At 39.4% G+C, this 15,879-nt stretch overlaps 1 protein-coding gene across 2 annotated transcripts in view; it reads left to right on the forward strand.

The window, feature by feature from the left end:
• The window catches only part of jakmip2 (janus kinase and microtubule interacting protein 2), a 31,433-nt gene that overhangs the window by 10,105 nt on the left and 5,449 nt on the right, over positions 1-15,879 (forward strand). For both annotated transcript variants that reach the window (XM_042498925.1, XM_042498926.1), the window contains exons 2-18: positions 4,477-4,724; positions 5,488-5,742; positions 5,995-6,237; positions 7,635-7,844; positions 9,371-9,469; positions 9,605-9,751; positions 9,848-9,988; positions 10,278-10,334; positions 11,352-11,474; positions 11,736-11,864; positions 12,568-12,651; positions 13,068-13,130; positions 13,492-13,590; positions 14,225-14,326; positions 15,495-15,548; positions 15,635-15,700; positions 15,790-15,858. In XM_042498925.1, coding sequence (XP_042354859.1) covers positions 4,596-4,724; positions 5,488-5,742; positions 5,995-6,237; positions 7,635-7,844; positions 9,371-9,469; positions 9,605-9,751; positions 9,848-9,988; positions 10,278-10,334; positions 11,352-11,474; positions 11,736-11,864; positions 12,568-12,651; positions 13,068-13,130; positions 13,492-13,590; positions 14,225-14,326; positions 15,495-15,548; positions 15,635-15,700; positions 15,790-15,858 — 2,070 coding nt within the window. In that variant the 5' untranslated portion in view covers positions 4,477-4,595. The remainder of the gene's footprint in view (positions 1-4,476; positions 4,725-5,487; positions 5,743-5,994; positions 6,238-7,634; positions 7,845-9,370; positions 9,470-9,604; positions 9,752-9,847; positions 9,989-10,277; positions 10,335-11,351; positions 11,475-11,735; positions 11,865-12,567; positions 12,652-13,067; positions 13,131-13,491; positions 13,591-14,224; positions 14,327-15,494; positions 15,549-15,634; positions 15,701-15,789; positions 15,859-15,879) is intronic.

A 15,879-nucleotide genomic window follows, 5' to 3' on the forward strand; every position in this document is an offset into this window, starting at 1 on the left:
TTAATTTGAGCTCAGAGAAAAGACTCAGCCTCAGGGCATTATGGTTGAGATTACCAGGATTGACATTTCTATATAGGTACACAGATTCCATATGACAGAAGCATATTTATTTCAAATCAACATATTCTAAACCTCCAAAAATTAAAATGCAATAGGCTATGATAGTAATGTGGCATCAGAAATCAACCTGCGTATGTTACTCAGCTATCACTTAAACTATTGTCACATCACTTTAGACTGTTAGAACTCATTGTGACTTGACATTTTTTTACAATATAAGTCGATTAATTTGAAAAACAATGAATTAAATGCCAAGAAAAATATTATATGCTGCTAAAATATTGTGGGGTGTAATTACAGCCACTTACTCATGCTTATTTGAGATTTCACTCATGGGATTTTACATTCAAGGTAATAATTCCTTTCTTTATGTTTTTGTGTGAAAATTGACACTTTAAAATAACACTGCAGCATGCACCCTCAAGTTAACCTGAAGTTACTGTTTATATTCTTTAGTGCACATTCAACATTGTTACTCTGCTCTGTTTCCCACATAATGCACTGACATATTCAGTAACCTGCGTAGAGTCACTGGTCGGGTGGTTTTCATCAATGTTTCCTTGGATAGCCTCCATAAGTGATACTTAAAAAGAGCAGAAGCACTTTTAAAAAGGCCCCACAACACTGCAGCATGATGAGCCCGTGTAGACTAAATGCGATGATCACGACTGCTTCATCCCTAATCTGTATCTCAAAATCTTTTAAGCGATGTTATGTCATACCTCCTCAGATTATGACAGACACCATCCAACTCCTCTTCAATCATCATGGCTGCCCATGATGGCGTGCACGTTCACATGCATGTGCACTATTGTGAGTCATTAATCAGAAGTGTACAGTAAGGAAACACATCCGCATACTTGAGACACTGATAGAAGAACCAAACTTTAGGAAAACCATTTGTACTTTAATAGAAAATTTGCATGTGCAATAATTTCCATATACATGATGCACTTAGTAAGGAAGTACTCATTCATTTGTGAGGTTTTTTTAGAAAAAAAATCAGAAAATCTTCATATAGTATTTCCATAGCTGGGTAGAGTTTAAAAGTAGACACATTTGTTTGAAATAATCTTAATTTAAATACATCCCCTCATGAATAGCCTACTGCCAAATTCAGTTCATTCTTCTTTCATAGAAAACTTTAAAGAAACTATGGCACATAAAGCATTGCTGTAACCACAAATTTATTTTAACAAGTTGTAAGTTGTTCCAGTGTTTGTTCTGCCTGAACAGGTCCCAAACGGAGCCACAACTTGTAACTTGATATGATATGAATGCAATGCATGACAGATAATATGTGTTGATTGTTACCATGCTGTAGTGTTAAAGTAGACCTGGGCAATATATCAATATTTAACGGATGTCATAATATGAGACTAGATATCATCTCAGATTGTGTATATCCTTATGTGTTGTCTTTTCCTGGGTGTAAAGGCTGCATTACAGTCAAGTAATGCAATTCTCAGAACTTGCCAAACTATTCTAGCTGTGTTATTATTTGGCTTTACCCTGTTGGTCATTATATTTCCATTACTGATAATTATTTGTCATAAATCTCATTGTGAACATATTTTGTAAAAGCATCAACCCTACAATATCATCACAATATTGTCATGGAGGTATTTGGTCAAAAATATTGTGATATTTGATGTTCTTCATATTACCCTGCGCTATGTTAATGCATAGTTTTGAAGCTAAGTTTGAGTAGAGATTGGTTTGTCATTCTGTAATGAATCAATAGTGCAGTCATACTATGTCTAACTGCCAACCAGTGAGCACTGGATTTCTAGTTCGATCCATGATACCAATAGCAAAGTGCAGTGGTACATTTGCATTGACATCTGCCAAGTGCCCTTCAGTGAGTTTATAGGTCTGTTTGTGCTGGGCACACGCTGTTCTTTGAAATAACATTTCAAAATTAGCAGTGAGGTCTTCTCATGGCACTCTGGAGTCTGAACGTCACCAAAGAGTAGCTTCTGCTGCTGTATGTGTAGGGAAGGCTAAGCAAACAGACTCAGTTTAGTTCCCTGTGCACACTAATAGTAGAGGTCTGAACTCTTCTTCCAACCAGGATTTTTTTTATATAACGCACCAAGTCTGACACATTGTGCATGCATATGTTGCACAGTTCAAATTCACATTTGAAGTATGGAGGACACTGTTCTGGTTCCATGTCATAATGTTGCAATAGGGTTCACAGTATACATTGAGAGAGACAAACAACTTCATGTCACAACGTTTCATCAGCAAGTTTAAGTTTAACACACATTGCAGACTTAATGTGAGAGGATGACCGAGAATATGTTTGGAAACTAAAGATTCCCTAAATAAAAAGCGTCTTTCCCACGAAGACGTTAATGTTAATGGCGTCATAAAGTGATTTAGGAGGGTGCAAAGAATTCACTGTTTATCATGTGTTTTTGTCTGAGCCCTGCTGTTTTAGTATACACCCTGAGCATGTCTGTCTGTGGCACTCAGCAGGTCATTGGGTTTCAGCTGACCTCAAACAGTGCAGGAAGAAAAGGCAAATAGTAGGGCAGGAAGGATTGCCACTAACACTGTGTACCCAGACAACCATTTGTTCTAAAAATTTGTTCTGCTGGTATGTTACACATTCCAGAATAATTAAGGTCATCTCACAGCATACTTGTTAAACCAACATAAGCCCACTCTTTAAGCCAAAACATTATCACTTATCACTAATCACTCTGTTACTATTACTAGTATGACACTTATGGGATAGGGTGACAGATTTATAATGAAATTTTCAATGATATTAAATTTTCAAATCTTTATTTCTTAACTTGTTGTGATGCGTTTCTAGATTTCAGGATTGTGGTTGCTTACTTTTTTTGTATAATACATTGTGCTTCTTTGGGTCTTCTTCCAACATATAGGGTCCATGTTGGATCATGTTATCTTCATTGAATGGACTGCCTTGAAATTCGATACAGACATTCATGTTCCCCACAGATAAATTGTAATTACACTGATGATCCATTAATGTCCAGTGTGTATTTTTTTAGAGGCATCTATTGGGAAAAATGTTGTATAAAATTCGCAACTATGTTTTCATGTGTTTATAATCTCCTGAAACTAAGAATCATTGTGTTTTTTGTTACCTTAGGATGAGCCATTTGTGACTACATTCAGAGGGGGCCTTCTTCATTCATGGCGGCATCCGCCATGTTGCTCTACAGTAACCTAAAAATGGACAAACAAAACACTGGCCTCAGATAGAGCGGAATACATTTTTGCATTTTCACATTTTTGTGATGGCCACCATAGTTTCAGTTTTGCAAACCCACTGCAAGATGCCACCAATCCTTCACAGTGGAAGCGCTTCACTGATTTAGCTATGCACTTATGCTACATTGTTTGACACAAAATAAACAGTTTTAAGAAAAAAAGGTATCAAGATTGATGCAGAGGACCCACAGACTTTATATAAAGATGGACACTTAACCTGCTATGCTGAAGTGAGGTTAAAATATCCGAGTTACGGGCATTGCCATCTTGCGAGAGCTCGCATCTGCAAAATAGCAATATCAGCAATTGGGGATTTCCCGCCAAAACACCCATCCAACCAATCATGAGCTGCTCCTTTGAATGCGAGTGCACGGATTGGCTGTCACAGCTGTCATTCATGGCAGAAAAGTCCCCTTTTGTATAATTTAATAACTCATTAAAACTGAACTTATCATAAAAACAAACACTAGAACAAACATCAGGGTGATGAGAACTACCTTCAGTGACAGAAACCATCTTTGGGAAAGATTTATTTGGTGTGTACTTTGAGTTTTTAGTTTGGCCTGTGTCCCGAACACTAACATGGAGGGGCGGGCTTAATGACCTGTACTTCAGTCAGACACCAGGGGCTGATCAAGATTGAATAGCCTCACTTTAGGGGAGCTGTCATGTTGTCCATCCTTATATTCAGTCTACCAGTGGAACCAAAGACAATTTATTTTATAGTCTATGCATTCTTCTTCCTTGTTAAACCTGGCAACTTCATTACCCAAAATGCAACTCAGGTGCCAGCAGTGCAGAGACTGGGGTGTATCATGCTTTAAAGGTATGCTTGACATAGAATGCTAACAACTTTAGCATGCTAGCGTGCTCATGTCAGTATTTAGCTCCAAGCACCACTGTACCAAAGTGCAGCCCTCTAGCTCTACTTGTGGCTGCAGACTCTTTGTTTTGATGACATAAACATTTAGGATTGCAACCAGCAATCCTCTCGTCATTAGCCTGCATATTTGCAGTCTCTCACTATCACCGCTTCTCAACACACCTCACTCACACAAACATGAACATACACATGGAAGCACAAGCTAGTTTGCACATTATGTCACATCTGCAGTCCATACTATGTCTTATTCTGCTTCTCTTTGTCTCTCCTCCACACCCAAGCCCCTTTTTCTGATAGGAGAATGAGGAAGAGGAGGACCTGGAAACCCTGGGAGCGCCTTGGAAAGTTTCTGTGAAGTCTCAATGAAAGCTTTAGAAGAGCCTCTCTAGTATTTGACTCAATGGCCAAGAAAGGGCGTACGAAGAGCGAGAAGCCCGAAGCGCTCATCTCTGCCCTCCAGGCAGCCAACGAAGACCTCAGGTCCAAGCTGACTGACATTCAGATAGAACTACACCAAGAAAAATGCAAGGTACTTCACAAGATCAAAAACCATACATTTGCCCTGAATATTTTAACTATTATAGCTCATTTTAAATGCCAGCTCAGTAGATTTAACCTTAAATATGTCTACAAAGTCATAGGTCACACTGGCTTTTAGTTTTTTTTGAAGGCCAGTGAATAAATTAGGGTCCCAAAAAATTGAAAGATGGAATCTTTCCAGTAACCTTTGGACTCTACAAGTTACACATGGTTGACCAGTGACAATTACGTCTTGTGTCATGACACTATATATGGCGTGCTTATGTTACAGTTTCATGTTCTAAGTTAATGGTGCATGTACTACTTCTATTCATTGTACAGTGTGCATTCATATGGTAAACTACGGAACACCATGTTTTAGTTTGCTGTGTGACGTGTATGTGATTCACAGTAAGATGTCTCTCTTACATTTTAAAGTATGATTTTTTTCTTTAATTCATGCAAGGATGCTTGAAGTGGAATTTCCCTCCCCAAAGAAAATGATACGCTTGTGTTAGAGTGTTAACTCTTTTTTTCCAGTTCAAGAACCTCTAGCTTATTTTGCCCTGACTTCCTACCATGTCTTAAACCATTATTACACCCTTGAAAGATTACCTTTTAACCTCAGCTGAAACAATTACTGTTAAATATGAAGATTGAAATAAAGATTCTGAGTCAAGTGTTCAAAAATAATGACTGACGTGTACTTGGAGTACAATAGTGTTTATGCGTGTTATATAAAATAACTCCTATCGCCTCCACTCCTCTCAAAGGTGAGCAAACTGGAGCGCGACAAGGTTCAGGAGGTGAAGCGGGTGCGAGAGCAGGAGCAGCACCGTCACACTGCCATGTTGACAGAGCAACGGGCCAAGTGGCACGAGGAGAAGCAAAAGGAGCTCCAGGCTCTCAGGGAAAACCTGACGCGGCAGCATGAGCAGGAGCTGGCCCGCCACGCCAAAATCAAAGACCAGGAGAACCAGAGGCTCAAAGCCGCACTGAACGCCATGCGCGACGGCAGCGGAGAGAAGGTGAGGTTGCGCTAGTGTCTGATTGTGCAGTTTAAATTTCACCAAACAAAACAAAACCCCAAAGCATCAGCTGTGGAACTAAACTAGGACAGAGGGGCAGTCACCTTCAAATCTGAGAGGCGCTCTAGAAATAAATACTCATTACTCACCTTTACTTTCCCCAGGTAATCTTAAAAAAAAACTCCTGATAAGTGTGGAAATCCTGCCAAGCAACATCAACACCCTCTCCCTTTCTCGCCCCTGATTTTTCAGGTGCGCACAGCGCTGACCCTGGAAGCCAAGGAGGACGCACGGCGCTTCTTTGACCAGGAGAGAGTGAAGCTCCTGCAGGAGATTGCCGAGCTGAAGAGTCTGAAGAAGCAGACGGACGAGGCTCTCAGCACCATGATCCAGTCGGACAAGATGAAGGCTGGCGACCTGCGGGTGGAGCACCAGCAGCACCAGGAGCAGATCTCCAAAATCAAGTGGGACTGTGAGAGGGACATCCGCAGACTGGTAGGCACAATCACTGCTACGAAATACTTAACGGTTGACATGATAATGACGACTGTGACAAATATAAGTAAAGCCCACCGCTCATGCTGGATATTTGCACAGCATGGGTGGCAGGTTGGTGCACAGTGGGGTAAATTTTTCATGCTTCATCAGCTACATTTCAGTTTCATATGAGCTATTTAGAAGAGTTTGTTATAGATCTGCAGGGAAACCTTTTCAGATGAAACTTGAATGGAAGTTGTGATTTTTCTTGGCCTCTGAAGTATAATTTTCAAACTTGGTTTCCAAGAATCCGAATCCAGTTCAATCCAAACATATTTTTTAAGCACATTTAAAACAACAACAGGGGACCAAAGTGTTGTACAATCAAAAAAGCAAACACTATAAAAAAAGTACACAGAAAAACACAATGACAATTAAAAAAAAGCATGAAAAACACAGAGATCTTAAATAATATAGAAGGCAACACTAATAATTAATAATAATTAAGTGAGTTAATAGGCAGAGGGAAAAAATGTGTTTTTAGACAGGATTTTTTTTTAAACTCAATGTAAAGGTGTAATTGGTTACAAAAAATTAACAAACAGTTGTCTGTGCAGAAAGCCTAATCAAGCGTATGGAAATAAGAGTTATATATATATATTGGTTATTTTTATTCTGTGTACAGTCATGAATTCATCTAGAAAAATCATTTTTCTGGCATATTTGATTGAATCAATAAATAATCTAGTCCATAAAATAACACTTGATGTTGTTATTTTGTTTTACCAAAAGGGAAAAAAAGCAAATCCCATATAGAAAAATAATAGACACATTGTATTTAATAATACAATACACTAACAAGAAACTAAAAACAGCTGTAAGAAAAATTCCTTCCAAAAATATGAGAATTGCTAGTTCTCTGAAGAAATACATATGCGATGAGATGAATGAAAACACACAGTAGTTCGCTGTTGACAGTGCAGCTCAGACGGGCTTAAATACCTGGTCATCTTCCACTACCACCACAAGGAATAAGACAGCAAAGAACATTCCACAAAAACAATAAAACCATAAAGTGATAGAAAAGACAGCATCCCTTTAGGGGCAATCAGGTGGAAGGATATCGTGAGGACAATCGCCACACCATAAAATCTTACAGACAGGATGTCTTACAGCTGCTCCTATCACACAGGTCAAACCTGCCCAAAAAATCTCTCACACAGCAGAGCAGGAACTAGATTTTTTTCACTTTTACTCTCTTGACTCACTTGTTTTTCAATTCAATAACTGTCTTGTGTTTTTTATAAAGTTAAGCTACAGCAGAGTGACACTGGGGGAAAAAAACTCATTTTAACCAAAGCAAGAAATGACCTTTCAGCACTTCCTGAAATACACCATTATCTCCTTCACTGCAGGTGGATGAAATCAAATCTAAAGACCGCACCATCTTTGCTCTGGAGAAGGAGCTGGAGTCAACAGCGGGTTTCTTACAGAAGCTGCAGCTTCAGAAGGACGCATTGGATGAGCAGCTGTTCCTCGTCAAGGAGGCTGAGTGCGGCCTGGGGAGCCCGAAAAGAGAGATTCCAGGCAGAGCTGGAGATGGAGCTGAGCACTGTGGTAGCCCAGTAAGTGCAGAAGTTCGTATTCTGAATTTCCCCTGTGGGACTTATCTTAAAAAATGTCCTGCTCATCACAGCGCAAAATGTCAACTATTCATTTCAGAGAAACTGTGAGTCTTCCTGCCTCTTGAACCCCATTTTTACCTCTTTGCGTTAACCTTTGAATACCACTTTGTAGCGAAAATGCGAATGTGCCAGAACTGGTTTTGTAACTCTTGATTTAAGCATGCAGAAAGACTTGTGTAACTAACTTTGAGCCAGCAATAGGGATTCTCAAGCTCGTAACGATCAAAGCTGCTCCGGCTCACATTTTGCAGTCTGAATCCCCGGAGCTTGAACTCAGACTAAAAGCGCATCTCCTTAAAAGTCTCATGTTTGCCAATCGCTCCTTACAGTGGAGCAGTATTGTCAAAAGCTGACTTTTCTCCTTGTGCGGGCTTTAACTTTGAAAAAGACGTTACTATGACATCTGGATGTGGGTTTGTCTTTTTGCAAATTTCCAGTCAAAAATGGTTATGATGAAATGCTCAGAAGATGCTAAAATAGCGGGAGAGAGAGTGGACTCAGATCAGGACTGTATGCTCAAAATCTGACTCTGCTGATCAAATATTGATGTGCAGACTGAGTGACGCTCCAAATCTGTTTTGTGCACCCTCAAACTAGTCACTACCATGAGAGAAGCAAGCAGGGTGTTCCATGATCAACTCCAAGTGAAAATAAAGAAAAATGTCAATTATTGGGATTGAAGCGTGTCAACTCATGAGCTGACACACTGTTTATGTGAGGAGATTTATATTTAATGTCCACGAGAGGCAAGCATATTAAAATCAAAAGTTTACAGATATGGTGATGATGTTGGCTTCTCAATGAATGAATTGTTTTTGTTGAAGTCAGCTTCTTGCAACATGCTAATAATACTGACCTCTGAGGAGGTAATTTTGTTTCAACTAATAGAATTACTGAAGAAATATTTAATTGTTGCAGTGGCCTGTAAGGAACCAAGCTCCATCCTTGTCTCACACTAAAAAATTTAATGTTTTTTTCCCTCTGCGCTTAGCTTGTGATTAGATTAGTAAAATAGGAAATAGTTTTTGTTTGGGTATTTTTCTGGGGGGTGGTTATGCCTCTGTCCCAGCGACGGAAGCATTATGATTTGGGGTTGTCCATCTGTCCATCCATCTGTTCCATTCTCCTGAACGCAATATCTCAAGATGACCTTGAGGGAATTTCTTTGATGCAAACAGATTTGATTTTTGTGATCAAAGGTCAAGGTCACCATGACTTTGTCCATCTCCCTCTCATGAACGCAATATTTCAATAACGCTTTGTGGGAATTTCCTCAAACTTGGCACAAACCTCCACTTGGACTCAAGAACGAACTGATTAGAATTTGATGGTCGAAGGTCAAAGCTCACTGTGACCTCACAAAACATGTTTTTTTTCTGCCAGAGGTCAAGAATTCATACATTAATTAAATAATAATAATAACAAAAATAATCCTGGATTTGTTTTTTTTTGTTTGTTTGCTTCAGGACTTGAGGAGAAACCAGAGGCGCATTGCTGAACTCAACTCAACTATACGAAAATTAGAGGATCGCAACTCACTGCTAGTTGACGAGAGGAATGAACTGGTATGATAAAATCTTTTATTTAAAGATTAGGGACTCCCTCTCTCTGTCCTCTGACACTTTCTGCTTTTCCTTTAGATCTCCCAGCTTCTGTCATCTGTCACAATTTAATATATCCTCATGTCCCTTTCTTCCCAGCTGAAGCGAGTCCGAGAGTCAGAGAAGCAGTGTAAGCCCCTGCTGGACAAGAACAAGCTGCTGAGTAAAAGGAACGATGATTTGACTCAGACCATCCAGAAGCTGGATGAGAAACTCAAGAGCCTGGCCAAGGAGAACAACGAGATGGTCAGCACAAAATCACACCCGCATCATGTATACATTTTGAACTTTTTTTGGCAAATGGGACAGGCTGATTTACAGGTGGTTATTTTATGTCTGCAGAAGGAGAAGATCAGCTCCCATCCTCCGCTGAAAAAGCTGAAGTCTCTGAATGACCTGGACCAAGCACATGATGACCAGGAAATAGCTTTTCTCAAGCTTCAAGTCCTGGAGCAACAAAGCATGATTGATGAGCTAACACGAGTATGTTTTTTTTTTCATATATAACAAGGGTGTGCACCAATTAGGTTTCTACTGATCTTTTCAGTAACTTGCAGTGATAACCATAGGGGCTGATCCTGAACTCATGTGGAATCATCACGAAAATTAGATTGTGATTTTCTGAAATCAAGGCCAAACTGGAGTTGAAATGAGCAGATGAACTGTTGTAGTTGATTTATTTTCCTTTATTTAATCTTTTAAAGAGAAGACAGAAAAAATGTTCATCTTACAGTGATGTAATATTTAATTTTCTTTTCGACTTTCTTCCCAGGACCGAGAAAAACTACTACGAAAGAAAAGGCATAAAAGAAGTTCGAGGCCAATAAAGGTAGAGAGAATTACATTTGTTTCTGGTTATTTATCTAAGAATGTACTTTACGTTTCTGTACTATTATGTAAAACAAGCAAACACATTCAGTGACAGTATCTTTTGGCACTTTTTAAGAATATAAATTAGTATTCTTGAGAAGCAAAACTGCATCTTTGGCAAAGATCCTGTCCTACAATGGGTAGGTTAAAGGAGGACATCACTCACAAAATGACCATTTTTAAATCAATTACTCACACTGCTTAATCTCAGATTTGCAACAGTAAAACTATATTGCTAAAAACCTTAGTGTTGGAGTCTGGCTCTGATAAGAGTATAGATAAGTTTCACTTTCAGTGCAGTTTTAAAAAGGGAGGTTTTTCTGAAAATGCATGTGTTTTGGAAGGAATGAGCATACCACTGGATAAATGAGACTTGGATTGTAGTACAAGAGTTGTGTGTTTCAATGTAGTTGCGCTGTTTGGTCGCCAATCAGTCAATATATCAGTGAGCCTGTTTAGACCTGGTATTAACATGCGTTTCGGTGATCTGAACACCAGTCAACAGCTGAGACACACTGCTATGAGAAAAACAGTTGTCTTTGTGAACTGAAGGTAGCATGGCATGACTAAGTGATTTACAAATGGTCATTTTGTGGGTGACTGAAAACCGTCATGGTCTCCATGAGAACAAGATCTGATTATAAAGTACCATTTGACTTTTCCACATAAAGTAAAACATTAAAAGCATGTAATATCAGCAGAGCATGTGCATGTTTTTCAGTCGTCAGCAAACAATCGTGTAACATCATTGTGACCTTTTTCACACTTTTTCGGATGAGCAGAATGAATCTTTACTTTCACAAGCCATGAAACAAGTGTCTGTAGCTAGATACAATAATATAGAAAAAAAGGAAAGGAAAATACTTTTCACATCACCCAAGAGTGAGGACTTTGATCTGTGGTCATTTATTGAGCCATAATAATTGTTGGACATTTACCATCAGATTTGTGAATTGTCCAACTTCCTCTTCTGCAGAGGCACATCGTAGTAGACACCTTTTTTGGGTACGATGAAGAGTCAATGGACTCGGAGTCGTCTTCAGTGGCTTCGTTTCGGATGGACAGAACTCCTGCTACTCCTGATGAAGACCTGGAAGAGGTGAGAGCTTGCCTCATATTCGTAAAGTCACCAAAAAAGCCAAGGAGTACCACAATGACTATATTTACAATTATCTCACACCCTGAATGTATTCAATCGTAGACAATTCTATTGTAATTCATTGTCATTTCTCCTCAGTTTTATCTGACTAGGGATATTCTGTGAGGCTAATTCAGCCTTAGTCTTTGACCTCTAACAAGGAAGTGTGTGTGTGTGTGTGTGTGTGTGTGTGTGTGTGTGTGTGTGTGTGTGTCAATCAAGGGTCTTGCCAATGAGGAGTCGGAGCTGCGTTTCCGTCAGCTGACCAGGGAGTATCAGGCCTTACAGCGAGCCTACGCCCTGCTGCAGGAACAGAAAGGAGGCATTTTGGACGCTGAGATGGAAGCAAAAGTACATATACAATCCAAATATCCAAATATTCTTATCTCGTAATTTGTCTTAAAAAAGATACAATCGATCCTTCACTAAGCCCCTAACTAGAACAGCCGCTGTCCAATCCTACATTAACCACCGTAACTACACAAGGAAGGCCTTTTGAGGTTTCGCGCAAAGTGACATGTTGGATCATTGAGGATATGGAACCTACAGGTCTGACAGCAGATATCCTCAGTGTCATTTTCTTTATTGAAGCAAACATGAATAATTGAGTGAATGTTGACTGTAAGCTGATGGTGGCTGAGGCTACCATACAAGGTGCCGCCTCCTCCTCAGTCTAAACAATCACACAAACATGGATGGCAAGGACACTTCGACATGTGAACTTGAGGAGGCGGGGATCAAACCGCCAATCTTCTTGCACGGCCAACACACACAATATCAAAGAGAGCAGCCAATAAAACAGGTCCTTCAAAAACTGCTGCAACCATTAGATATCTTCGAGCCTATGGCATTAAATGTGCACTAAAAATATTAGGGTGATGGGTTCAGTAGTTTGCAAGATTAACTGCGGACAGACAGATTGACACACATAAATATCAGCAGAGATAATTATTGAATGTACCCTCTGCAATACTTGCACAGACCTCTTTGGGATTCACAGAGCTCTCAAGAAAAAATGCTCTTGTGGCTAATTATTTTTTTTCTCATATGTCAGGCTCAGGAGCAGCTCCAAGCAGACGTTCTCAGGTATAAAGCCAAAATAGAGGACTTGGAGAAGGAACTAACCCTGAAGGGACAGGTAGGACACACAAGCACGCACATGATTCAAGGCAGATGAATGTACCTGTAAAGTGACGGTGAACAATACAACAGGAACAGCTAGCAATAAATAAAGATGAGAAACACATCCTAAAAAATGTGTTACATTAAAACATGTATGTGAAGTTTGTTCACAGTTAAAATAAAAAAATCTGCGTTGTGTTCAAATGCAACTTTTTGGCGAAGACATGGGTGACATGAGGCAATGCAACAGTCGGCCATCGTCCCCACTAGTTCTTTGATGATAGTTTGGTTTGTGTGGACCTTTAGGATTTTTGCTGTCCTCTGATTAATTTAACAAGTCACCTAACTGCCGAGCTATCTCTGAATTTGGAATTTGTCTCTGTTTTTTTTTTTTATCCCTTGAAACAAAACTATCTCTGTCCTCACCGTCAGGACTCCAAATGGGTGGAGGAGAAGCAGCTCTTCTTACGGAGAAATCAGGAGCTACTGGAGAAGGTTGGACTCAACTTAGTTTATTTTCCTGAAATCAAACAGATTCACAGTTTCTTAAGATGTTTGTCACTATTTAAAAATTATTATTCAAGGAAGCTGATTTCAATTAGTTACTTTCTTCTATGACCAGCACTGGTATTATTCAAAAATATGATAATTGCCTGAAATAATTTTTTTTGTCAGTTTGATAACACCTTTTCAGAGATGGTACATTTGCTAATTAGAATCATTTAATGCCTTACAGTCTCCTGCAGTTATAACTTACCTAATATCTAATTTATCGCCACCATATTACATAACTTATTGTGGCTACAGTCTAGATTTGTGGCCCATTAGTTTAATTCTGACTCTCTACGCTGTCCAGGTGGAAAAGATGGAGTCAGAGTGCAGTCGGGCACAGCAGGAGCTGCAGGACTCCAAAGACCAGAATGAACTGCTGGAGTTTCGGATACTGGAGCTGGAGGTGAGGCACAAAGAGTTTTCTACCCTATCTTTGTTGAAGTCGCTGTTTTATGTTGTAATCCTGTCAAGTTAGCCATTCAGTCATGTAAACAGGCAGCCCAGCAGTCTATCAGTCAGCCGGATAACTATGACAGCGGTTTCTGTGTTCCCTCTGTGCTGCAGTGCAGATACTGACGGCAGCGTGTGAGGGCTCGAGCTGCCACCTAGTGAGCGGAGAGGGGAACAGATTGCTCAGCACAGTGTTGAAATAAACTGATGCAATACCACAGTAATTTCATTCTAATTTTAATTACAGGCTTTTATTATTGCTATTGATGCTTCTTCAGATGGCAGCAGCAGCAGCAGTTTGTCTGAAATATGGGTAGTCAATATTTTTATGACGGAGCAAAGTAAAGAGCACCACCTACTGAAACTTACATGTCATCACAGAAAAAATAAATAGTGAGACAAGTGGAAATAAAGATTTATGCAAAAAAATTGACTTCTGTCTGAATGTCAGTATTGATTTTAAGCTGTTTGAGAAAGACAGTCTAAAACAACGCTGTAAAAGTGGAAATGCTGATTCATCCAAATCTATTACAGAGTCAATACTGTGTGTGTTATGTGTAATGACATGCATACCTCTGCTGTTGTAGGAGCGTGAGAGGAGGTCCCCTCCATTCAACCACCTGAGGATGCATCCGTTCTCTGAGGGAGTCAGTGCGCTGCAGATCTACTGTATGAAGGAAGGGGTCAAGGTACACAATGAGAAGGATTCCTCTGCTTTAATTATAGTAATTATAAAGTCGTAAAGTTCCCACTGTGAAAGATACCACAAATCTTTTGGCTGAAACAAAGTAGGAGCTTTGAAGATGTATTTATTTTTTCCATTTATAGGCGCTTATAGCACTTTTTGTTTTTAGTAAAAAATGTCACAAGCAAGCACATCACCATGAAAATCAGGGGTGGCCTTAAAGGGATAATTCACCCAAAAATAAAAATCCAGTCATTAACCACTCACCATCATGCTGATGGAAGTCATGTTAAGTTTTGTAGTCCACAAAACGCTGCTGGAGGTTCACAGGAAATGGGCATTGCACTCATCTCCCAAACAATTAAAGTAATGGTGACCAGGATTCAAACGTTAAAAAATAAAAAATAAACCCACAAAATATCTCCCTACTGCTCGTCAGAAGAAATCCAAGTGTCCTGAAGCCAAGTTGTTAAAAAAAAAAACAGTTTTTAGCCTTGTTGTAGCCTGTAGTCTGTAGCACCAAGTTTGGGAGCCGCAATCACGTATTTTCATCTTTGGGTTGAAGCCCTTTAAGCATCTGGGGGTCCGTTTCAAAAACTAGTGTAGGGTCCTGTTAATATTCATCATCCTGTGGTGCTTGTTCATCAAGAGGGTAACACTCAAATGGACACTGTAAGGAATGGCAGATATATATTCTCATATAATATATGTTCATGCTGTTTTAAACGCAAGCAATCTCATATATCAATATTTGCTTTGATAAGCCCCCAAATTAAGATATTTTAACTCAAAAACATCTCATTATAGCTGCACATGAGTAAAGCATTGAACAAAATAGAATAAACTGTTTTATTTTCAAATCTTCAGATATTTTTAATAAGCTCATCACTTAGCCTCAAATTTGATCATAACAGTAATGTAGATGCTCATGTCTAACGTCATCTCTTGATGCATTCACTTGCAGTCGGACACTAAAGTTTCTCTCTTGTAAATCTGTGACTAGCCACAACATCTTATATATATCTACTATATCAGTTGGGGGCCTTTGGAGGGATGGGGGCCATAGCTAAGACCACCAATGGTGGAAAGAAGTCTTACTTAAATGTTTAAAAATGAAAAGTAAATGCCATTTTTTATGCTTCGGATGAGTTTTTATTCCGTTCTCTTTACAGGACGTGTGCATACCAGACCTCATCAAACTTCTTGACATCCTGGGAGACAATGGGGTAATTCATAGGGAATTTAATATAATAACATATGATGCCAAAACAGGCACATTATTAAAATATCTTTTTTTTTTCTTTTTGTATAGAACTTAAGAAATGAGGAGCAAGTGGCTATTATTCAGGCTAGCACTGTTTTGTCACTGGCAGAAAAGGTAAGTTTGGAGACCATATCATGATTCCTCTGATGGCACGAAAAAAAAATCAACACGCTGAGTAGTCTGTGCTGTTTGTTGCCCTCTAGTGGATTCAGCAGATTGAGGGGACAGAGGCAGCGCTGCACCAGAAGATGATGGACCTGGAGATAGAGATGGTCAGTCCCAAAAAACTTTTA

The sequence above is a fragment of the Plectropomus leopardus genome, chromosome 13 (assembly GCF_008729295.1).
Source record: "Plectropomus leopardus isolate mb chromosome 13, YSFRI_Pleo_2.0, whole genome shotgun sequence".
Classification (NCBI taxonomy): domain Eukaryota; kingdom Metazoa; phylum Chordata; class Actinopteri; order Perciformes; family Serranidae; genus Plectropomus; species Plectropomus leopardus.